This window comes from Callithrix jacchus, chromosome X, assembly GCF_049354715.1.
Source record: "Callithrix jacchus isolate 240 chromosome X, calJac240_pri, whole genome shotgun sequence".
Taxonomy (NCBI): Eukaryota; Metazoa; Chordata; class Mammalia; order Primates; family Cebidae; genus Callithrix; species Callithrix jacchus.
The window spans coordinates 103,222,331-103,247,391 of record NC_133524.1 but is presented as its reverse complement, the minus strand read 5'-3'; the positions used below and the strand labels follow the sequence as shown (position 1 = coordinate 103,247,391).

The 25,061-nt window shown below is 33.8% G+C and overlaps 1 protein-coding gene across 1 annotated transcript in view; it reads right to left on the bottom strand.

Annotated features, from left to right (window-relative positions):
* The window catches only part of RADX (RPA1 related single stranded DNA binding protein, X-linked), a 57,819-nt gene that overhangs the window by 18,297 nt on the left and 14,461 nt on the right, over window positions 1-25,061 (bottom strand). Inside the window, exons 4-11 of the mRNA XM_002763144.6 lie at window positions 17,922-18,030; window positions 17,629-17,720; window positions 17,400-17,522; window positions 14,058-14,162; window positions 12,781-12,945; window positions 11,316-11,476; window positions 10,279-10,448; window positions 8,752-8,825 (exon numbers count right to left, since the gene is read on the bottom strand). Of these exons, the coding sequence (XP_002763190.1) occupies window positions 8,752-8,825; window positions 10,279-10,448; window positions 11,316-11,476; window positions 12,781-12,945; window positions 14,058-14,162; window positions 17,400-17,522; window positions 17,629-17,720; window positions 17,922-18,030 (999 nt within the window). The remainder of the gene's footprint in view (window positions 1-8,751; window positions 8,826-10,278; window positions 10,449-11,315; window positions 11,477-12,780; window positions 12,946-14,057; window positions 14,163-17,399; window positions 17,523-17,628; window positions 17,721-17,921; window positions 18,031-25,061) is intronic.

The window sequence follows — 25,061 nt, the reverse complement described above, 5'->3', positions numbered from 1 at the left end:
CTACATTTAGGTTGTAAGTTAAAGAAGGATGCAGTTCAAATGTATGTACATAGGCATGGTGATTTTTTTAAAATTTATTTTTTATTTTTACAAAATCTACTCCAAGCATTTCATTATGTGGATAAGAGTGGTAGGTAGGTAGAGGCAGGCTCACACCTGCAATCCTAGCCTGAGGCAGGAGGACTGCTTGGGGCCAAGAGTTCAAGAACAGCTTAGGCAACATAAGGAGACCCTATCTCTACAAAAAACAAACAAAACTACAATGACAAAAATAAACAAACAAACAAAAACAGGCATTGTGACACATGCCGATTGGTCCCATTTACTTGAGTAGCTGAGGTGGGAGGATCCCTTGAGCCTGGGAGGCCGAGGCTGCAATGAGCCATGATCATGTCATTGCACTCCTGCCTGGGTGACAGAGCAAGACTCTGTCTCAAAAAGAAAGAAAGAAAAGGAAAGTGGTGGGGTGTACAGAGGCATAGGGGAGGGAAAGAAGCTATTTTCTTTGCCTTTCCTTCTTGCCTCCACTGATCCCACCTTGATGCAAGACAAGGCTGAAAAATAACAGGGTATTCCAGTCAGTATGTTTCGTAACAAGTATATAACAGACTTTTTAAAGAATCGTGAAAGACAGAGGCTACCTGTAATGTCTTGTGTTACTGTTAACTTTTCAAATGTATGTCTGAGTTACTAGATATAAGCACGAACAAATCACACAAACATATTAATGGTATATTTACAAAATGAATGACTTTTGAATTTACAAGCATAGAAAAAGCCAAAGCTAACATGAAACTAACTGGGAATACATTAGTGACCATGTTGACACATGTAGATCTAATTCATTCATTAAAACTGCAATATAGTATCACAGTATATTAATATGCTGTATTTATAATCCTCTGTTAATTAACATTTAGCTTTTATTTTTCCCTATTATAAATAATGTTCCAATAAACATCTTGGAATATGTCTCCCTATGTAGCCAAAGACATAAATGGAATTGCTAGGTCACAGGGTACAACACATTCCCAACAAATTAGGTATTGCCAAATCATTCTCAAATGATAGTTACAGCATATGTGTCTAAGAAACGGGGAGGATTTTAGATGGTATATGGTTGGGTCTCACTTTTTTATCCAATATGATAATCTCCACTTTTTCATTGGGGTGTTTATACTATTTATTTCAATATACAGGCATACCTTGTTTTATTGCACTTTATTGTGCTTTACAGATACTGTATTTTTCACAAATTGAAGGTTTGTGGAAACCCTGTGTTGAGCAAGTCTATTGGTGACATTTTTCTAACAGCATGTGTTCATTTTGTGTCTCTGAGTCATGTTTTGGTAATTATCACAATATTTCAAACTTTAAAATTATTATTATATCTATTATGGTGACTTCTGATTAGTGATGTTTGATGCTACTATCATAATTGTCTTGAGGTGCCACAAACCACACCCATATAAGATAGCAAACTTAACTGATAAATACTGTATGTGTTCTAACTGCCCCAACTACTGGCCATTCCCCTGTCTATCCTCTTTACCTCAAGTCTTCATATTCCCTAAGACAAAATAATATTCAAATTATGCCAATTAATAACCTTATAATGTCTGCTAAGTGTTCAAGTCAAAGGAGTGTCACATATCTCTCATTTTAAATCAAAAGCTAGAAATAGTTTAGTGAGGAAGCCATGTCAAAAACCAAGACAGACTGAAAACTAGGCCTTCGGAGCCAAACAATTAATGAAGTTGTGAATGCAAAGAAAAAGTTCTGGAAGAAAAGTAAAAGTGCTATTCTAGTGATAACAAAGTGAAACAGCCTTATTGCTGATCTGGAGAAAATTTTGGTGGTCTGAATAGAAGATCATGCTAGCCACGATATTCCCTAAGGCCAAAGCCTAATTCATAGCAAGGCCCTAATTCTCTTCAATTCTATGAAGGCCAAGAGAAGTGAGGAAACCCCAGAAGAAAAGTTGGAAGCTAGCAGAAATTGGTTCATGAGGTTTAAGAAAGAAGCTATCTCCATAATATAAAAGTGCAAGGTGAAGCAGCAAGTTCTGATGTAGAAGCTGTAACAAGTTATCCAGAAATTCCAGCTGAGATAACTGATGCATGTGGCTACACTGAACAACAGACTTTCAATGGAGATGAAATAGATTTCTATTGGAAGAAGATGCCATCTAAGACTGTCATTGTTAGAAAGGAAAAGTCAATGCCTGGCTTTAAATCTTCAAAGGACAGGCTGACTCTCTGCCTAGGGTCTAATGCAGCTGATGACTTTAAGCGGAAACCAGTATTCATTTACCATTCCAAAAATCCCAGGGCCCTTAAGAATGATATTAAATCTACTCTGCTTGTGCTCTAGAAATGGAACAAAGCCTCAATGACAGCACATCTGTTTATAGTATGGTTTACTGAATATTTTAAGCCCAGTATTGAGAACTACTGCTCAGATAAAAAGATTCCCCTTAAAATATCACTGCTCATTGACAATGTGCCTGGTCACTCAGGGGCTCTGATGAGGTGTACAAGGAGTTCAATGTTTTCATATCTGCAAACACAACGACCACTCAGAAGGCCATGGATCAAAGAGCAATTCTGACTTTCAAGTCTTAATTCTTAAAAAGTACATTTCATAAGCCTTTAGCTACCATGGTGATTCCTCTGATGGACCTGGGCAAAAGTGAAATCTGAATACCTCCTGGAAATTTGAAAATCTTCTGGAAAGGATTCACCATTCTAGATGCCATTTAAAGTATTTGCGATTTATGGAAGGAGGTAAAAATATTAACATTAACAGGAGTTTAGAAGAAACTAATTCCAACCCCCATGGATGACTTTGAAGGGTTCAACACTTTAGGGTAGGAACTACAGAAGTGGTGGAAATGGCAAAAAGAACTAGAATTGGAAGTGGAGTCTGAAGATGTTACTGAATTGCTGCAATCTCATCATAAAACTTGAATGGATGAAGGGTTGCTTCTTACAGATGAACAAAGGTGGTTTTTCGAGATTGAATCTATTTCTGGCAAAGATGTCATGAATATTGTTAAAATGAAAACAAAAGATTTAGAACATTCCATAAACTTACTATAATAGGTAAGGCAGTGGCAAGGTTTGAAAGGAGTGACCCCAATTTTGAAAGAAATTATACTGTGGGTAAAATGCTGTCAAACAGCATCACATGCTACAGAGAAGTCTTTCCTGAAAGGAAAAGTGAACTGATGTGGCAAAATTTATTGCTCTCTTATTTTAAGAAACTGCCACAGCCATCCACATAAGACAAGACCCTCCATGAGCAAAAAGACTATTACTCACAGAAGGCTCAGATGATGGTTAGCATTTGTTAGCAATACAATATTTTTTAATTAAAGCATGTACATTTTTGGACACATGATATTGCATACTTATTAGAATGTAACATAACTTTTATATGTACTGAAAAACTCAACAATTTGTGTGATTCGCTCTATTGCAATTTTCACTTTATTCTACTGGTTTGGCACTGAACACACAATATTTCTGAAGTATGCCTGTAATTAACCATGGATGAGCTTAAATTTGCTACTTTGCTGTACTTTTTCTTTGACTCATCTGTTCCTTAGATCACTTTTCTCTTGTCCTGCCTTCTCTTGAATTGAATGTTTTAAAAAACAATCTCATTAAACCCTGCTATTGACCAGCTACATTTTTTTAGTGTTTTCTCTAAAGTCTATAATATACATTAATTTACTATAATCAACCTTCAAATGATGTTTTGCAGCTTCATGCATATAGTGTAAGAATTTTATGAGTGTATTTCCATATTCCCTCAGTCATCATGCTATTTTTCATAACACTTTACTTCTATATAAAACTATAAACTCCACAATAAATTTTTATGATTTCTGATCTAAAAGAAAAATGAGAAAATATATTTTATTTTATCCACATATTTACTATTTCTAGTGCTTTATCTTTCTTTATTTAGATCAAAATTTCTATCAGGTGTTATATGTTTTCTTGCTGAAGAACTTCCTTTAATATCTTTCACTGTGGTGATGAATTATCTCAGCTTTTGTCTTTATTGCCTTATATTCACTGTGTATAGAATTCTAGGTTTACAGGTTTTTTTTTTTTTCTGAGACAGAATCTCATTCTGTCACCCAGGCTGGAGTGCAGTGGCACAATTTGGGCTTACTGTAACCTCTATCTGCCCAGTTCAAGCAATTCTCCAGCCTCAGCTTCCCAGGTAGCTGGAATTACAAGTGTGCACTATGATTATACATTTTCTTAAGTGAAATCTGCTGTCATGCTTGTCTTTGCTCCTTTGTGACTTACGTGTCTTTTTGTTTGTTTGTTTTCTCTGGCTTCTTTTAAAATTTCTTATCCTGCTTTTCAGTAGCATGTGTGCATGTGTGTGCACTCAATGATGTTTTTGTCTCCTTGTTCTATTCTTCTGAGAGTAGTGCACCATGATTGTTATGTGCATCAATGCTCTTTTAAAATCTACCAAGTTATTTACCTTTTTAAGATTGTATTATATGTTGTATTCATTCATGATTGTTATCATTTTAGTGGAATATCCATTTATCATCCTATATATTCTATATTGTCCCTTTTTACTTATAGTTTTTACCTTAAATTCTATTTACTTCTCAAGAATATTGCCACACCACTTTTCTCTTGGTTAGTATATATGAGGTATATATTTTGCCATTCCTTTATTTACAGCCTTTCATATAATTTTGCTTAAGTATGTCTCTCTCTTAAAAAATATATTTTTTTGAGATGGGTTCTCACTATGTTGCCTAGGCTGAAGTACAGTGGCTATTCATAGACACAATCACAGCACACTACAGTCTGAAACTCCTGGACTCAAGTGATCCTCCTGCTTTATCTTCCTGAGTAGCTGAGACTATAGGTGCATGCCACTGCACCAGGCTTAAGTGTGTCTCTTATATGTAGGATGTAACTGGATTAATTTTTAAGATTGAAATGTGGAAGTTTAATATGTTTACATTTATTGAAATTGCTGATGATTCAGAATTATCTCAGCTATATTATTTTGTGTTTTATCTGAAAAAAAAAATAGGGATGAAGTCTTGTTATGTTGCCCAGGCTGGTCTTGAACTCCTGGCCTCAAGTGATCCTCCTGTCTCAGACTCCAGAAGCAGAGGAATTACAGACATAAGCCACCATGCTCACCCCATGTTTTATATTTGTCATGCTTTTTCTTTACTTTTTCCCCCTTTTTATCTGTCCTTACGGCCCTGAAAAAATTTTCATAATTCCCCCCTTTTTTTCTTGTACTGCTTCAGAAGTTATACGTTCTATCCTGTTCTTTCAGCTTGATCTTAAATTTTAACTCACATGTTCAAATTTACAAAGCCTGCAGTAAGTAAATCTCTACTATTTTCCATAAAGATACAATGATCTTAGAATGCCTTAATTCTCATCTTTCTATCCATTTGACTTTAAATAATATTTTCATTCTACTTTGTTTCAAATCCCGTGAAATAATTCATTAGCACAGTTATTAATTTCTACTGCATATATTTATTTATATTTATCAATATGTTACCAACTTCTTTGCTTACCATTGCTTCTTACATTTTGATATATCCTTTTGGTTTCATTTTCCATCTCTCAGAATTCTTCAGTAATTCATTCATTGAAACTCTACAAGTTCTAACTCTTTTAGTCTCTATCTGCAAATATCTTTATTTCACCCTCATTCTTGCTTGATTGTTTAGGTAGACATAAAATTCCAGGTTAGGTATTATCTCAACACTTTGAATACATTATTTCACTGCCTAAAGCATTCATTGTTGTTGGGAAATTTTTCTGTCTATTTTTGTTTTCTTTGTAGATAAATCTGTCTTTTATCTTTGGTAGTTTTTAAGGATGTTTATCTTTGGTGCTCTGCAGGTTCACCACCATGGTCTGTATCATTTGTCACATATCATATGTCTGTCTAGATAGACAGTGTTTTTATTCTACTCAGAATTCACTGTGATCCTTTAATTTAATAATACACATGCGCGCACACACACACACACATATATGTAATTTTGAAAAAAATTCCCTCTTCAGATACTGTTTCTTCTTAATGATCGCTGTTCTGACCTCCCGAACCTTTATTAGGTGTAAGTTGGACTTTCCCATCCTATCCACTATGTCTCTCAACTTCTATTTTACCTTTCTAAACTCTTTCACGCTCTTGTGTGATTTCCTCAGTATCTCCAAATACAGTAAACTATTTTTTCATCCATGTTTAACTACTCTTCAGCTCATCCTCCACTGATAAATGTGTGTGGATACCTTTTTCACATATGTCAGTTCCTTCTTCATATTGATCTGTTTCTGACTTACCGATTTTTATTTATTCCTTTAACTTTTTAAACATGTTTATTTTAGAGCTGGGTGTGGTGGCTCACACCTGTATTCCCAGTGCTTTGGGAGGCTGAGGCTGGAGGATCAGTTGAGGCCAGGAGTTTGAGATCAACCTGGGAAACAGTGAGACCCTATCTCTATACAAAAATTTATAAAAACAAAAACCATATGTTTAAAAGCCTTTTTCTTATTGGGCTAGTGTTTCTAGTTCCTGGGGTATAAATTCTTCCATGTGTTACATCTGATCACATTGCCTTATGGTAGTAGCTCATTTCCTTTGGAAGTTTGTAATTTTTAACCTTGAATCCATTTTCTGCAGACATGGTTTTCCAAGGGAATCCCAAGCACCTTAGGTTACAAGAAACCTCCCTTTCAGGAAGTTTCACAATTGCCTTTATCTAGACCTTAGGGTCTTGATTTCACTGATTTTGGACCAGATAATAGTGTTTACTCCTTAGGTCAGCAGCCTCACCATTTTAGTCATGTGAACTGCAACTACACTTCCATGATGCACAGGTCTGGGATTCCACTTTCTCTCAGATGACTTTTTCTTACCCATTGCCCAGGAGACACAGGAAGCTCTTTGATACTTCTCCACACTGATGGTTACAATTTTTCTGGCCTTCCACAACCTTCCAACTTTACTTTAGTTCTACTACTCCAAAAGTAGGAGGCCTGCGGTCTGGAATCTCCTTCCCATGTGGTTATTATACCTCAGCCCATGAAAATTAAGGCTTCTAAGTAGTTCTGAAATGCCCATGAACACTTTTAATTTTGGCTCCTACTCACTATTAAATTTAAATTTCTTTTTTGCTTCTGGCACTTGGTGATTTTTCATTCTTGTTTTGAGCCTGATTATACACTTATAATGTTTTTCTTTTGTGAGTTTTCAATTGACCAGATTTACCAGAAGGCAATTCCCCCTTTTGCTACTGGTCTGTCAGGCTATTCCTGGATTTCTTTCTTTCTCTAGACTAAGACTCAATCAATTTTATCTTTCAATTTTAGTTAGCAAGTGAGCAATTCACTTACAGTTAAACAAAAGTTTTCTACAAAACAGCATGGAATAGGAAGGAAAAGATGAGATTAATTTTGAATAACCACTCCCTGTGGGATAAAATGTGAACGTAAAGCTCAGCACAGTGCCTGACACATAAATGCTCAATAAATGGCTTGTACTATAATTATACGATTGTGAGAAGAACCATATTATCTCCTGCAGGTAAAGCAGAGGGGATAATCTTAGCAGATGCTATTATAGAGATCTTTATGAAGTTTAATCACCAAGCTGACAAGGTGAAGAATATAACTTAATTGCTTTCTTGGATATTAAGCAGAGAATCACAAAACCCAGAAACAATTATGGTTTTCTCCTTCACTTTTATAATTTAGAGTCCAGGTAAGATCCATTGTCTGAGGAACTTTTTAAAATTTTATTTTAAATTATGCTTAGCTGGGAATAATAATCTTTTTCTCCAGAAGTCCCAAGATTACATTTTTTTACTGAAATCATCTAAAGCATTCACTGAAACATTTGGACAAAGTATTCAGACTTGTAGGGAATAATCTGTCTAGAATATGACATGAGAAATGAATAAAAATGTATTATTAGCTAACCCACATAAATCTAATAGGTGAGCACAGATGAATATTATATTTTTAAAAAGATTTAAAATGTTTAGAATGGACTTGTTTACAATGCCCCAATTTTATATCATGTAACAGTAAAAAAAAATCACATTTAAATACCGTAGAAAGTTTCATTGAGACATCAAATTTAACAAGGCATTATGCAATAAAATGACAGTATCACTTTTGTCTAGGTGGAGGATGAAAACAAAATAACGCCAAAAACAAATCAAGGAGACAAAGTGCATAAAAGTCTAGTCCAGAGAGACAATACCTGATAAGATCTGATTAAAACCAGACCACTGTAAAAACAATCCACCAGAAAAAAATTGTGTTATGAAATCACTTCGGAAATGAGGCCAAAGTTCAAACCAGTCAACCCAATAGCAAAGAAAAGAGATACAATTTACTTTTAAGAGATATCCATATTTGTTGTCAATTAAAAGTTAAACTTCCTACTTATTCTTCTATTAAAAATAGGACATTTGGAGAACAGATATACTATTACTAAAGAAACAAATTGATAAGTATAAGGTTGTTTATAATTACTTTCATTTTGGGGATGATACCCAATTGATCAGTACACTTTGACAGTGACCTAAGCTAATATTACTATATGCAAAGCATACATTCTAAGCATGTATTACTTGTGCTTAGTAATAAATAGTAATCTGTATACAATAATGTTTCATAAAGTTTTCATAAATAATAATAGTAATAATAATAATAAAGAGTAACATACCCTTGGAGATGGTTGGCATGCCTGGCTTAATTCCCTTTGCTTGTACAGAAGTTCCTGGTTGAGGTACAGCAACTCTATAAAGGATAAGAAGAGTATAGCCAATCATTATAAAAAGAGCCTCAAATGAAAAACATATTAATTGGTTCTATTCAGAATTTATTCTAATTCAATAAATTTAGAAAATATACAGGTTAAGTTTGTTGAATAATGCATTAAAATACACTAATAATTATGAAAAATATCCATATATAATATAACTCAAATACTGCAATAGATTTAAATTTTCTTTTAAGAATTATTCCATTAAAGGGAGCATTTAATGTTAGTAAATATTAATTGAAGATTAAAATATTTTTATTCTCTCTAATACAAATTTAAAATTTAGTAAATGCACGGCAAATGAAATAATCAAAGTGAAGAGATCAACCCACAAAATGGGAGAAAATATTTGCAAATTTCTTATCTGACAAGGGATTAATAACCAGAACATACAAGGAGCTCAAACAAAGCTGTAAAGAAAAAATATATAATAATTTGATTTAAAAAATGGGGAAAAGATTTGTATGAGAAATGACATTTCTCTAATAGATATTTCTCAAAAAAAGACATACGAATGGCAAATAGGCATATGAAAAGGTGCTCAACATCACTGATTATCAGAGAAATGCAAATCAAAACTATAATGAGATATCATCTCACCTCACTAAAAATGGCTTAAATCCAAAAGCCAGGCAATAACAAATGCTGACAAGAATGTGGAGAAAGGGAAAACTCTATATACTGTTGGTGGGAATGTAAATTAGTACATCCACTATGGAGAATAGTTTGGAGGTTTCTAAAAACATTAAAAATTGAGCTACCATATAATCCAGCAATCCCCCTGCTTGGTATATACCCAGAAGAAAGAAAATCAGTATATCAAAGAGATAGCTGCACTTCATGTTTGTTGCAGCAGCTTTTACAATAGCTATGATTTGGAAGCAACCTAAAAGTCCATCAACAGGTGAATGGATAAAGAAAATGATGAAGTTCTAACCCTCAGGACTTCCGAATATGACCTTATTTGGAAATAGGATAATAGCAGATGTAATTGGTAAAGATGAGGTCATACTGGATTAAGGTGGTCCCCTAATCCAGTATGACTGGTGTCCTTATCGAAACAGTAAAATTTGAACACAGACACTACACAGAGAGAACTCCATGTGAACATGAAGTCAGAGGTAATGCTTTTACAAGTCAAGGAATCCAAAGATTGCCAGCACAGTAAGAAGCTAGGAGAGAGGCATTGAACAGATTATCTCTCTGCAGCCTTGAGGGAACCAACGCTGTTGACACCTTGAACTCTATCGTCTAGAACTTTTAGGCAACAAATTTCTGTGTTTAAGCCACTCAGTTGTGGTATTTTGTTATGGGAGCCCTAACAAATTACTACAGCTTCTATGATAATTGCTTATTTTACAGGGTAGACAGAGATAAACCAAAAGAAAAAAATATATATTTTACATATACTTAATATAAATGACTTACGGATTAGTATGTGGGCCTTGAAGAATTCTTATTTTATTGCTCAGATTCAAATTTGTAGATGTAGTTTGGAAACACTGAGAACTCATTGGCTCATCATCGTGATGCCGTTTAGCATTTCTTTCTTGATTTTCTACTCTAACTGCTTGAGATGTCGAGGGTCTATTAGCATTCTAAAACCGATAATTTAGAGAAAACATTTTACACGAATTCACAAAAATTACTGACCTCATAAAAGACTATAATTTTAGTTTATTCATTTTTAATAATGAAGAGTTCTGTCAAAACTTTTAAAATCATAACAGTGCTTTTATAAAAATGATTGAATCTAACCCATCTGCTCTTAAATTATTTTTTAAAAGGAAGATAAAAGTCCTTCTTATACTACTATCTGAAAGCTGGATTAAACACATATTTCCATATAAATATTAATAATCCTAGACATAGTGTTTAAAAAGATAAACTAATGGGAGAAACTAACTTGTCCGGATTGTGCTTAGATTCCAGAACTGGCAACTTCTATAATACTAAATCATTTATTCTAGAAGAGTTGTAGAACTTAGGTAAGACTACTATGCCAGATGTAGAGAAAACTTCCCATGGAAGTTTTTCTGTAGTACTGGCCTGGACAAAAGGGAGGAAATTAACATAGTCATAGATACCACCTGGAAATTTAGAACACCCACGATAGCCTCAATTTACACAGAATGCAAAAACAGGATACCAAGTTTGAGAGCCTTGGGAAATGTCAGAGGTTATAATTGTTATTGGCCTAGTCTGCCCCCAAATAAATGATACAAAAAAACCCTAAAAAACAAACAAAAAAGTAAAAATATCAGGTTGGTGCAAAAGGAATTTCAGTTTTTGCCATTATTTTTATAGGCAAAACTACAATTCCTTTTGCACCAACCTAATGTTCTCTCTTAGAGAGTCTCTTAAGAGTCAATACACGTGAGTTCTGAATGAAAAGTAAAAGGTATCAATTGTAATCATGATCACAGTGTTTTTAGAGAAATACTGTTAATTCTCTGGCACCATACCCGAAGTGTATCTGATGCTGAGGCACTTTCAGTCCCACTGCTATGGGGGATATACTTTATAACAGTAATTATCCCCTGAATTGCAATGCGCTTTTGTTCCCTATACTGCAAGTCTTCAATCTCCTTCCTGACTTCACTCATAGCTGTCAAGAGCGACTGAACTGCAAAAGAGTAAATTGTAAGTTTTAAAGAACTTGGTAAGTTTGAAAGAACTGAAATGATAGAAGTAAGAATTCGATTGGCAATATAATTTCACAACACAAAATTATAAACTTATTACATTAACTTAACGAGACAGTGTGTTTATATATGGCATTCTCTTATACAATTTTGTGAAATAGGCAAAATACATTTATCAGTTAAATTTGAAGACAGGCTTCCAACTTTTCATTTGCAAAATAAATTTTGCATAGTGAATGCAATTTACATGTTATATTTCACACTGAAGTGTTACCTAGCCACTGCATAGAAAAACACATTTTAATTATTTCAACCACTATTACATATTGCTAGCATTATGACGTATAAGAGGATGCCGATATTTAGATGATGATAAGTTGGCATTTTAAAGTTTCTCTTTTTTTCCAAAACGGTGCAATTATCTCATAGCTTTTTAAAAAAGAACATGCTTGTGTTAAACTGTCATATGTTACTTCTACTAAATTTTATATTAATAGTAGGCTTCTCATCAGCACTTCAGTTCCAAATTCAGCATTTCATTTATTTTGGCATCACTTTTAATTTAAAGGTGGCAATCAATTTTGTTAAACACAATATATATCATTTCACAAGACTAGCATAATACAGTTGTCAGTATCTGAATATCAAATCACCCAGTGTCTCTTTTAGATATCTTTAGTCTTTCTGTGTATCATCATAGGAGTTGAGATCTACACCAAGGTCAGATGTGATCTCAGTGTCATTAAATTAAGATATTTATAGGTTGAACATCCCTTGTCTGAAATATATAGGTCTAGAAGATTTCAGATTTCTGATTTTTTTTTGATTTTGGAATATTTGTATTGTACTTATCAGTTTAGGTTCCCTAATGTAAAATTCCGAAATTGGAACTCCTCCAATGAGTAGTTCTTTGAGTGTCACTTTGAATAAAACACAAGATAAAAAAGTTTCAGATTTTGAAATATTTCAGATTTCGGATTTTTGGATTAGGAATACTTAACCTATATCTTCAATAACTCATCTTCTATGTTGTCAGTTTTCTTCCAGTCTGATAAAATCAAAATATTAATCTTTGGACTACCATGTGAAATACAGGGAAAACTATATAGAAAATATGTGACATGTAGTTTTAGATATGCATTAAGACAAAGCTATTATCAGTGAATGTTGCTAAACTTTAGTCCACTCCCATAAAAGAAAAGAGCAAAGATGACTAATTGAAATAGGATATGCCATACATATAAATTACGAATATATTTGGAAGGACTGACAATTACATTAGTACCTTTGGTAGAACTACTATACTTGGAAAATGTCTCTGGCACTGGAGGATAGGGGTAATATCCACCAATAACCATATTCCTCTGTTCCCCGGAATCAGACTTCGTTTTAATCCATTGAATAAAGTTTTTCACCTTGGCATCATACGTATACGGCTGGCCTCTATGACCTTTTTGCGGGAGGGGTAAATAATAAAAAAAATGAGAAATAAAAATGTCACTGTAACAATCTGCATGAATATTTTTGTGTAAAAACAGTTTAATATTAAAACACTCTTTTATCATAAAGAAAAAACAGTCAAATTCACTTATTCACTATGTAGCAGGTAATTATCCAAAGACAGTAAATAAATCCTAAGAAGGAAATCAGACACACAGTGTATTAAAGTTTAAGTGGACTAAACTGTAGCTACCTATAGGATGCTAAAAATCACAGGAAGAAGAAAAACTAACAATTTGAATTTTTCTAAATATCCAAATGGTTGACATCTCCTGAAATAACTGATTTTAAACTATGAATTAACCTGACATTATGGTATCATGTATGAATGAAACTTGCTATATTGAATATGGCTCAGCATTTAAATTTATGTTCTTAAAACATACTTAAAAGTTCCATATTCACATCTGGTAGTATTTATAAAATAAGATATGCATTGATGAAGATGTATGTTACACCTTTCCTAGGAAATTTTAACAAATTTCTTAATTACCAACATGGTAACAGTCTGGTAAACATCCCATTCCAAACTATTTCCTCACTCTCTCATTTGGAAATTTTTTTCTTTAATGTTTTGATCCTATTATTGGAGGGAATAGAAAGAAATAATATACTTGCAGACAAGTAATGAAACTTCTCTTGCTATATAAATAAAACATAATATCTTGGGGTTGAAATTCACCATTGATTTTTGTTTTCATTCAGAATTTTAAAATATTGTAAAAAGAATCCATATTTTGATACCAGGCCTAACCAGGTCTTCAGTCTATCAAGTAATTTATGACCATCTACATTCTATGCCAAGTAGGAATTAAAGTTGGCTGAAGGATATAAATACAATTTTCCACTGAGTCACAAAATCATAGCCTCAATTGTAAGTAATCCATAAGCAATGTATTTGATAGGCCAAAAATTATTTGCTAAAGCATTCTTATAGTAACAAAGGAAGTCAAAAGAAAGCTGTCTTGTAGTTGAATGTTATTACGTGAAAGTTAATATGTACTGAGGATTCTTGGGAAGAGAGAATATATTTTTAATAATATACACAAAGAAATTACTCACCAGTAATAAACACTCCACTCTCATTTGTAGTGGTGAGGTAAAGCAGTTTAGGTACTTGATTGTCATTTCTGACAACTTTCAGCTGTGTACACACAAAATTTGCCACTGGAAAATAAAAATACTTATGAAATTACTTTTGTATTTCAAATAGAACATAACAAGATCAGGATCTGACACAGCACTTCTCAAACTTTAATGAACAAAGACATCACGTGGCACCATTGTTAAAATGCAAATTCAGATTCAGTAGGTCTAGGGTGGGGCCTGAGATTCTGCATTTCTAATAATCTCCTAGGCAATTATTAGAGCTGCCAGTCCTGTGACCACACTAGGAGCAACGAGGACTTAACACTAGTCTGCTTTTTGTCAGAGTCCCCTTTTTCAGAAACTATAACAGTTGCACCTAACTAAAGTCATTTGCTTGTTGCACGGATAAAGAGTGCAAGTCATTTTAACTGGGTGTACGACTGAGTGTGAATAGTTAATTCCTACAGAGAAAAAAAAGCTTAGTTTCTCCATGATACTTTCACTGATTAACCCTAGCTACCACTAGACTCTGAATTACTCTAACTCCTTCCACCAGATAAAGCTATACATTGTTGATTTGTATTTGCTTATGCAAGCATTTTTTATCTTTTATGTATTTATCTTAATTAGATTTTAAGGCCAGTGACAGGGCTTATATAATCAATTTATTTTCTTTTCACCTTGCTAACTTCATAGGCTAAAAAGAATATCTAAAAATGAGAGTATAATGTCTTCAGATTTCAACTACTTTCAAAAGTTATCAATTGCTTTTATCTAACAGGATATTTAGTTATTACAGTTTCATTAATCCAACATTAAAAAATTTTTTAACTCATTATATGCCAAAACACTTATGGTTCTACAAACTAGGAAATGAAGAAATAAATGTAAATTCTTATAATCACACAAAGGTAAGTTCTTATTTGAGAATAAAAATTTCTCCAAAGCACAACTATAAATTCATTTGCTATGTCTCATATTTACTAAGTTCTTTATTCTGTAGCAATGAAAAGAAACAAAATCTGTTCAAATGGTAAGAATTATCTTAATTTATATTAAGAATGATCTTAATTTTTCCTTTATTTCAAAAACTACAAACATAAGAGTATTAATGGCTAAAGATGGTAATATAGGAATATTAAAGAAACCTCTAAAACATGTTAAGCCAGTAGATCTCATGTTACGTGTTCTTACAATAATAAAATAAATTTAGAAAAAAAATAAACTTCTAATTCTAAATTCATGGCCACTAAAAATCTGAGATTCACATCTCACACGTCCTAGCTATACGAAATCCAGGAAATTACTTATTCCCTCTGGATCTTTGCTTTCTGACTTGAAAATTTATAACAACATCAACTCTTTAAAAGGTAATTGAGAGTACAAAATGAGAAAATATCTATAAGCATCTGGTACACGGTAAACACACAATATTAGTCACCCTTAGTTCTTCATTTTTCTTATCAAAAAATAAAGTCTTACTACCAAATAATTTTGGTATTATTCCAGAAGACTCTTGGCCATACTCTTCTTTATAGCCCCAAAGCCCCCTTAATACTCAACATTAATTTAATGATTTTTTTCCTTTGCTCTTGGTCAAAAGATGAAAATAAATTGTGACCACTGTCAACTATTATAGTAGAATAAATCTCACCAAGGTCCATATATACCTTTCTTAGGGGGATACATTTCACATTATCACAAGAAATAGAATGTATATGCTTGGCAAAATTTCTGTGAGAAATCTTTATCCAAAATTCTTCTTAGCTTGTTGCTTAAAGTAGTTACAAACGAACAAAAAGGAACCTGGCAATAAAACCCACCTAAATTTAGGCAATGGGATTATCACCAGAAGTCATCACTGTCAATTACTTATGCCCTAAAGAAAGTTATATCAGAGTTTATAGTACACTTGTCTTGGAAATCTATGCCTTGGTTTGGCCACAACTCTCTTTCTGTTCCATTCCCCAAAAGTTGGGGTAAGGTTTGGTTCTATTCAGATATATTTTTAAAATTTAATCTCACAAACCTAGGGTGGAATCTAACAAAGCAGAGTCGTGTAATACTATTTTGTACAGAAAAAAGGGGCAGAAGAACAGCCCTATATATGCTGTCTAGGTCTCCTGGTGTTGTACAATGTCTATCTTATTGCTAGTTAAAAAAAAAAAAAAGATGTAGGATGGGTGCGGTGGCTTACGCCTGTAATCCCAGAACTTTGGGAGGCTGAGGTGGGCAGATCACCTGAGGTCAGGAGTTCAAGACCAGCCTGGCCAACATGGTGAAACCCTGTCTCTACTAAAAATACAAAAATTAGCCAGGCATGGTGATGTGTGCCTGTAGTCCCAGCTACTCAGGAAGCTGAGGTAGGAGAATCTCTTGAACCTGGGAAGTGGAGGTTGCAGTGAGTCATGATTGTGGCACTGCATTCTAGCCTGGGCGACAGAGTGAGACTCCACCTCAAAAAAAAAAAAAATTGGATGTAGTAAATATTGAAAGTTTCTTCAATGTTGGCCAAGCATTTAACACAGGTAACGATTAGTGTTTATTCATGTAATCATTTGGAAAATAATAAAATGTCATATCATATCTAAAATAGCTTTATATTCTAAATTTAAATAAGGAAATATTCACTGAAACTGTTGAAAAGTATTAAATATAATTTTTCCTTATCATAAAAGATCTGAAGACTAACATATGTAATATGTAATAGGACAAACCTGTAATATTTTCAAGTAAATAAAACTAATGAAAAAAATAATTTTATATCTGAATCCAGGGGGAGAAAGTCAATGCTGAAGTAAGCCAAAGTGAAATACTCACCAGCTGGTATAAATAACACCACCAACTTAATGTCAATTTAAAACTCAACTGGAATCATACTTACCACGTCATGTAATGACATAGTCCACCAATCATCGACCAATTAATGCCATATAAGTGTTTGATGTCTTTAACGGGATCTGCTTAATCAATTTCCAAATGGAAACAAATGGAATTGACTGCCTATGTTTTAGTCTTACTGAAACTTAAGCTTTTTTTATGCCTGAATTTCTTTCAGTGAGAATTGATAAAAGGACCTGTTTTCTGAAAAACTGGTTTCAATCCCAAGGTAATTCTGAATAGACAGCCAATGGTTGTTAATGTCTGTAATACTAAATATGATATTAATACAGAAAAGATTGAAACATGCTGTCAGACTGCTCGAATTTGCCAACTCAATGTCATGCCACTTCTGTAAGCCAGTTTCCTCTATTTTTTTGAAAAGTTAATTCTACTACTTCCAAACATAAAATAAAAATGTTAAAAATTGCATACTTGGGTAAATATTTTCAAAGATTTCTGGCTGCGATGTTGAAAACAGTTCCACTATAAATGGTTGCTCTGACGTCCCGTCAACAATGTGAATCCAGCGATATGACCAAAAATCTTCACGGTTTTCTATATGAATAGAATATTAAAATAAATGAAGGTAACTGTTCTATAACATATGAACACAAATTATTTACTGAAATACTTTTTATGATTGTCGTTGTTAAAAGCGTACCTTTCTTCTTTGACCGCTGGACCCTTCCGACAAAAACTAAAAGGCCAATAACATCACAGATACAATTTTCTGGCATATTATCCAGCTCTGACCTAAAAAGGTTAAATAATTAAATTGACATTTTATTTTTAAACAGGGAAAAAGCATTCTACAATTATCATTTTGAAAATGTATATCTACATAATTGCTATAGCCTCATTCTGGGTAGACTTTGAGCAGATTATAATGCATTGTTTTTCAGTAACCGAGAGTGAAGATTAGTATTTAAGACATTTTACAAGGAACTATTTTACCTTGTGGTAAATCGGTGATTTAACTTCGGCAGTCTCCATTCTGGTTTCACCTGCTTTTCTGGAACAATAATTATATTTGTTGGGGGATCTCGAAGATTCAGGCAGATTTCTGAAAAACAAATATACTACTTTAGAATGCTGTTTAATACACACCATAATATACATGTGCATATATTAAACAGCAAAATGGTAGACTGAACATTTTGAACCCACCGCTAAACTCAAGAACTAGACTATTATCAACGTTATTCTACTTCCATTATCATATCCACTTATCTCTGCACCACAGTTTAAACAGTTTAACCACACTTTGAGAACTTTGTGTTCTATTATGTCTTTAACTTAAAAAGGGTTTTATCACTTACACGTTTTTGCCCAAACAAAATCCTATTGGGCCTTATTTTCTAACTTTATACGAGTGAATTACATTCAATATTTTATGACTAATTTTTCACTCAACATAATATTAATAAAGTGCATCCATCTAGCTGCATGTAGCAGTTTTCTTGTCATTTCAACAGCTGAGTAATGTTCCAGTGTGTTAACATACTACAATTTATTAACTAAAATTTATACATTATTGTGTTAATGGACATCTAGATTATTTCCAGGTTTTTACTATTATACATAGGTTGTTAAAAATTGTTTTATATGTCTCTATGTGCACATAGGCAAGTGTTTTTCTAAGGTATTATAGGTAGGTGTAGAAACACTGGATTATATGATATGTAAATATTCAGCTCTATAGCATAATCCCTAATCATTTTAAGTAATGAACCTATTTGTGTTTCTACCAGCAATGTGTAAAAATTCCCATTGATACACATCCTCTCCAAACCTTGGTATTGTCAATTTTTTCTTTCTTTCTTTTAATTTTGTTTTTTAGAGACAGGGTCTCACTCTGTTGCCCAGGCTGGAGTGTAGTGGCACAATCATGGCTCACTGCAGCCTTGAACTCCTGGGCTTAAGCAACCCTCCTGCTTTAGCCTATTGAGTAGCTACAACCATCATGTCCAGCTATTTATTTTTAATTTTTGGTAGAGTAGGATGGTGCAGGGGTCTCCTTATGTTGCCCAGGCTGATCCTGAATTCCTGGCCTCAAGGTATCCTCTAGAATAAGCCTCCCAAAGCACTTGAGTCTCAGGGGCTCTGTAAGATCATGCACCTGGTCAAATTTAGTACTTTTGGTCAGTCTAGTGATATGACAATTTGTTGTGGTCCTATTTTATATTTCTCTCATTACTAATCATATTGAACAACACTTCATATACTTACGGCTCATACATAAATTCTCTTCTGGGAAACTCTTGGGTCTTTTGGCCATTGTTTTATTTAATTGTTTGTCTTCAAAAAATTTATTTGCAGCAAACTGACACAAGAACAGAAAATGAAATACTGCATGTTCTCACTCATAGGCGGGTGATGAACAATGAGAACACATGGACACAGGGAGGGGAGCACTACACACTGGGGTCTATTGGGGGGAATAGAGGAGGGACAGCGATGGGGGAGTTGGGGAGGGATAGCTTGGGGAGAAATGCCAGATTTGGGTGAAGGGGAGGAAGGCAGCAAATCACACTGCCATGTGTGTACCTATGTAACTATCTTGCATGTTTTGCACATATACCCCAAAACCTAAAATGCAATAAAAAAATTTATTTGCAAAAGTTGTTTATATGTGCGATATTAATTCTTCATTGATTATGTAGTGGTAAATACAGTCTTTACCCAGTTTATTTATTTCTACTTATTTAAGGCTTTCTTAATGTCTTCCAATAATGTCATATTCATCTCTGCATAGGTCTTACACATCTCTTATATTTATTTGTAGACATACTTATTGTTGACAATGGCAATGATGTTTTTAAATTATAATTTCTAACTATTATTGGAATATACAAAATCAGTTGACTTCTTTTGTAGCTTTGCCAATATCTTATTATTTTTAATTTTTAGTTTTAAAAATGTTGATTTTAGGTTCAGGGGTATATGTGCAGGTTTGTTATATACGTGAACTCATGCCATGAGGGTTTGTTGTACAGATTATTTTGTTACCCGGGTACCAAGCCTAGTACTTGATAGTTATTTATTTTTTATTCTCTCCCTTCTCTCACACTCCACTTTCGAGAAGGTCACAGTGTGTGCTCTTCCCCTCTTTGTGTTCTCATCATTTAGCTCCCACTTATAAGTGAGAACGTGGTATTTGGTTTTCTGTTCGTGCATTAGTGTGGTAAGGATAATAAATCCTATTATTTTTAAACTTTGTGTTATTTGGATTTTCTCTATAGAAAATTTAAGTTGTGAGTAATAAAGAATTTGGCATTTTTCTTTAAAATCTTTATACCTTTAACACATTTTATCTTCTCACATTGGCTAGGACAGCCAGTTCAGCATTAAATAGAAATAGTAATAATAGGAGGCATCCACTTTCCCCATTTGTAAAGGAATGTTTCTAACTTTTCCCCATTAAGAATTGTGTTTGCTGTTTGGTTTTGATTTTGTAAATACCCATTATTAGTTTTTGTTTGTTTTTTGAGACGGTATTGCTTTGTCACCCAGGCTGGAATGCCACAGTGTGCAATCATGGCTCATTGAAGCCTCAACCTCCTGGGCTCAAGCAATCCTCTCTCCTCAGCCTCCTGAGTAGCTAGAACTACAGGTGCATGCCACCACACCTGGCTAATTTTTAATTTTTATTTGTAGAGACAGGATCTCACTATATTGCACAGGCTGGTCTCAAACGCCTGGCCTCAAGTGATCTTCCCACCTTGGCCTCCCAAAGTGTTGGCATTACAGGCATGAGCCACCATGCTCAGCTCCCTACTTAGTTTAAGGAAGGTTCCTTCTCTTGTTATTTTCTTTTTAAAATTAATGAATGGTTGCAAAATTTTAAGAAAAGCTTTTTGTGTATCTATTAGGATGCTCATTATCTAATTTGTTAAAGTGGTGGATGCCACAGATTTTTATATGTAAGATCAATTTTGCATTTCTGAGAAAAAATGCAACCTCATCACAGTATGTGATTTTTTTTCACATGATGCAGTTTGCCAATATTCCATTCAGGATATCTCTATATAAGTTTATATGTTCGAGGCTGAAACTGACTTACAATTTTTCTCTTTCATATTATTCTTGTTTGGTTTTGATTATCAAGGTTATATCGGTAGCAAAAAATGAGTTTGAGAACATACTTTCTTAGACTATTCTCTGGAATAGTTTTAGAATGATGTATTCCCTAAATGTTTGGTAGAATTTCTCTATAATATAATGGGTGCCTGATACTTTCTTTGTGGGAAAATTTTAAACCTCTGACAATTCCTTTAATAGTTATAAAGTTATTTGGGTTTTTTGATTCTTGGTCCGTTATATTTTTCTAAGAACTTTCCGTGTAGCAAACAAGGATTAAACAAGGATAAAGACATTTGATTTTTCGTTCTGCCTATTACTAGTCTTGTGACAAAAAATATTCACTTTACCTTTATGAGTTTTAGTCTATTCATATACAAGCAAGCAAAGTTTGTGTTACATAATATTGCCTTGCACCATAGTTTGCGTATTCCAAAGTACTTTCATTGTCATAGTATCACTTAATTACATTCAAACTCCCTTACAACTCTAAAATTCTAGGGTTCCTAATTAAAGAACTAGCCCCTGCCCGCCAAAACCAAACATACTTGATGCTATCATCTCAATCAATATGCATTATGTAATACAATCTAAAAATCTCAAGATTTTAAAGGGTATATTATTTCCGTATGCCAGCTAAGTACTATTTTGTAAAATGTATACAGAAGAATATACAAAATGGCAATACACAAAGCTATACATATCCAACAAATAATATATCCTTTCTTTTGCAATAGAATTTCCATCTTTATAGGCTTCCATTTATTAAGTCTTTAAAAAAAATTGCATTGGCCAGGCATGGTGGCTCATGCCTGTAATCCCAGCACTTTGGGAGACCCAGGCAGGTGAATTACTTGAGGTCAGGAGTTCAAGACCAGCCCAGCCAATATGCAAAACCTGTCTCTACTAAAAATACAAAATTTATCCTGGTGTGGTGGTGGGCGCCTATAATCCCAGATAATTGGGAGGTTAGGCAAGAGAATCACTTGAACCTGGAAGGTGAAGTTTGCAATGAGCTGAGATCACATCACGTCACTCTACTCCAGCCTGGGTAACATAGTGAGACTCTGTCTCAAAAAGAAAAATTACATCTTTGTTCTTCTAACTTGGAACTGTGTGTGGAAATATGAAAAATAAACCAAAACAAATGATCCCAGTAGTTTTCCTTCAACATGAACACCTAAAAGGCAGTGATGGTACCACAAATCCTTATTCATTTACTGACCAACTCTCCTCCCACTACCGTTTCTCATTTATAATGCTCAGACCATTTAAACTACACTGGTATTTTTCCTAATCCTTGCTTAACACTTTATCCCATGCAACACATTTTCCTACTTCACTGTTCATTCTTTCTTCAACTACATTTTTATTCATTTCCTTTTCCTTTTTTTATATTATTACTTTGTTACATTATTACATTTTTAATATGGTTTACTGTCATTAGTCTTTCATTTTACTATAATTTGTTTATCTTACATAGGTGTCGCCCCAATAGACTAATTTTTAAGGGTAGAACTGTATGTTACTTACTTTTTTGCATCTCCTGTGCCTAACATGATTTATAGAACTGCCCTTTCTTCTCATTAAAAGATAATTAATCATGTTCTGGCCAGGCATGGTGGCTCATGCCTGTAATCCTAGCATTTTGAGAGACCAAGGCAGGTAGATCACTTGAGGTGAGGAGATCAAGTCCAGCCTGGCCAACATGGTGAAACCCTGTCTCTCCTAAAAATATAAAAATTAGCTGGACGTGGTTGTGTGTGCCTGTAATCCCAGCTACCTGAGAGGCTGAGGCAGAAGAATCGCTGGAACCCAGGAGGTGGAGGTTGCAGTGAGCCGAGATTGCACCACCGCACTCCAAGTTTGGGTGATAGAGCAAGACTATGTCTCAATAAATAAATAAATAAATAAATAAATAAATAAATAAATAAATAAATAAATAAATAAGATAGTCACCTTTCTACTCTGTTTCTATAGGATCAGCTTTTTAGATTCCACTTATGAGTTAGATCTTATAGTATTTGTCTTTCCGTGCCTGGCTTATTTCAATTAGCATAACGTTCTCCAAGAATCTAAAAAAGTCAATCTCATAGAAACAGAAAGTAGAAAGGTGGTTACCAGAGGCGGGGTCGGCGGGGGGCAAGTGGGGAGTGATAGGGAAAAGCTAGATATTGATCAAAGGGTACAATTTCAGTCAGATTGGAGGGATAAGTCTTAGGGATCTATTGCCTTGGATGGTGACTACAGTTAATAATAATGTATTATATATTTCGAAATTACTAGTAGATTTTTAATGTTCTCACCACAGAAAAGTGGTAAGTTGGTAAGGTGATGGACATGTTGATTGAGTTTTTCTACGATGTATATACACAGATCAAAACGTTACACTAGACCCTATAAATATGTTTAATTATTATTTGCCAATTAAAAATGAAGAAAATGCTAGGATAAAAAACTCATTAGTTTCATATAGGTAATTTTTGATGATCATAAAGCCGTAGTTCCCAACCTTGACTATACCTTTGGGATCAGCTGAGGAGTTTTACGCCCATAGCAATGCCTTGGTCCCATTCTCAGAGTAGTTAAATCAGAATCTTTGAGGGTGGGGCACCAGTGGCTCCTTAAAGCTCCCCAAGATTTCAATATACAGCCAGAGCTGAAATCTACTGATACATGTAGGCTAGGCAAACTACAGGCTGCAGATGGCTGCCTGTTTTTGTCAATAAATGTTTATTGGAATATTGCCATAGCCATTCCTTTACATACATATGGTTGCCTTCAGTCTACAAGGCAGAGTTGAGTAGTTGAAACAGAGACCATATGGCCTGGAGAGCCAAAATATTTACTACTTGGTGCTTTACATAAATAGTCTATTGCTTCCTGAAAAATAGGGCAAAGTCCTGTTACTTATCAAAAATACGAGGGAGAAAATAGAGACTGCTGCTAATATTAATAAGAAGTAAAACTGTTTTAAATACCAAAATGTACATTTTAAATATATTCTCACCAAGGCTATCATTTAAAAAATAATTTCTGTATCTGCAATTACTTACTTAAAAGAATAAATTGTTTCTCATACCTCAGAGAGTTTCCATGATGAAAATCTGGTCCTATAATTCTATATAGCAGAGGTAGTGTGCTGTAAATCAGCATCCCCTCATCACCTTTTATTGTGTTTTCTTAGTAAGTCACAATATCTCTATCAGTTCAGTTCCTCACCTTTCTATAGCAACAACTAATGAGGTAGTAGACTATGTGTACCAGACTATCTAGGTAATAACTTCTTCATCTAGGGGGATCTGAACGATGTCTACAAAATGCTTAAGATTTTAATAAATAATCATATAATGTTTTTGCAAATAAACACATATTTAAGAAAACAATGAACAATTGCTACCTTTATCTGAATATTCTCTAAGTAATTAAGCTGAATGCATTAGCTGGGAAATTTAGAATACACAGAAATTCAGGTTCAGAATAAAGCTATTATAAACCAAAAACAGTATTTAAACTTAAGCGATGTAATCTATAATTCTTGAAAATGAAAATGAAAAAAATCATGTTCATATCTAAAAACAATTACTTAATATATTAATTTTAATGGTTCAAAAATATTTGAGATGTCAAGATATCAGTACTAATTAGGAAAAGCCCTTTCAAGATTGCAGAAATTGGCAAAATTTGAATACTGATTATAGGTTAGATACTAGTATTGTATCAATTTTAAATTTCCCAATTTTGGTAATTGTACTCAGATTATGTAATAGAATACTCCTGTTATTAGGAAATATACACTGAAATACTAGTGAAGTGTTTCGGCTTAAAGGGGTATGTATGATGGCTGCCACTTTCTCTTACTGGATCACAGGGAATATATATACATACATGTGTATGTATGTCTGTGTGTATGGGTGTGTGTGTGTGCGTGTGTATAGAAATGTATACATATGAAGAGAGAGATATAATGATAAAGCAAAGGTAAATGTTAGTAATTGTTGAGTATGGGTAAAG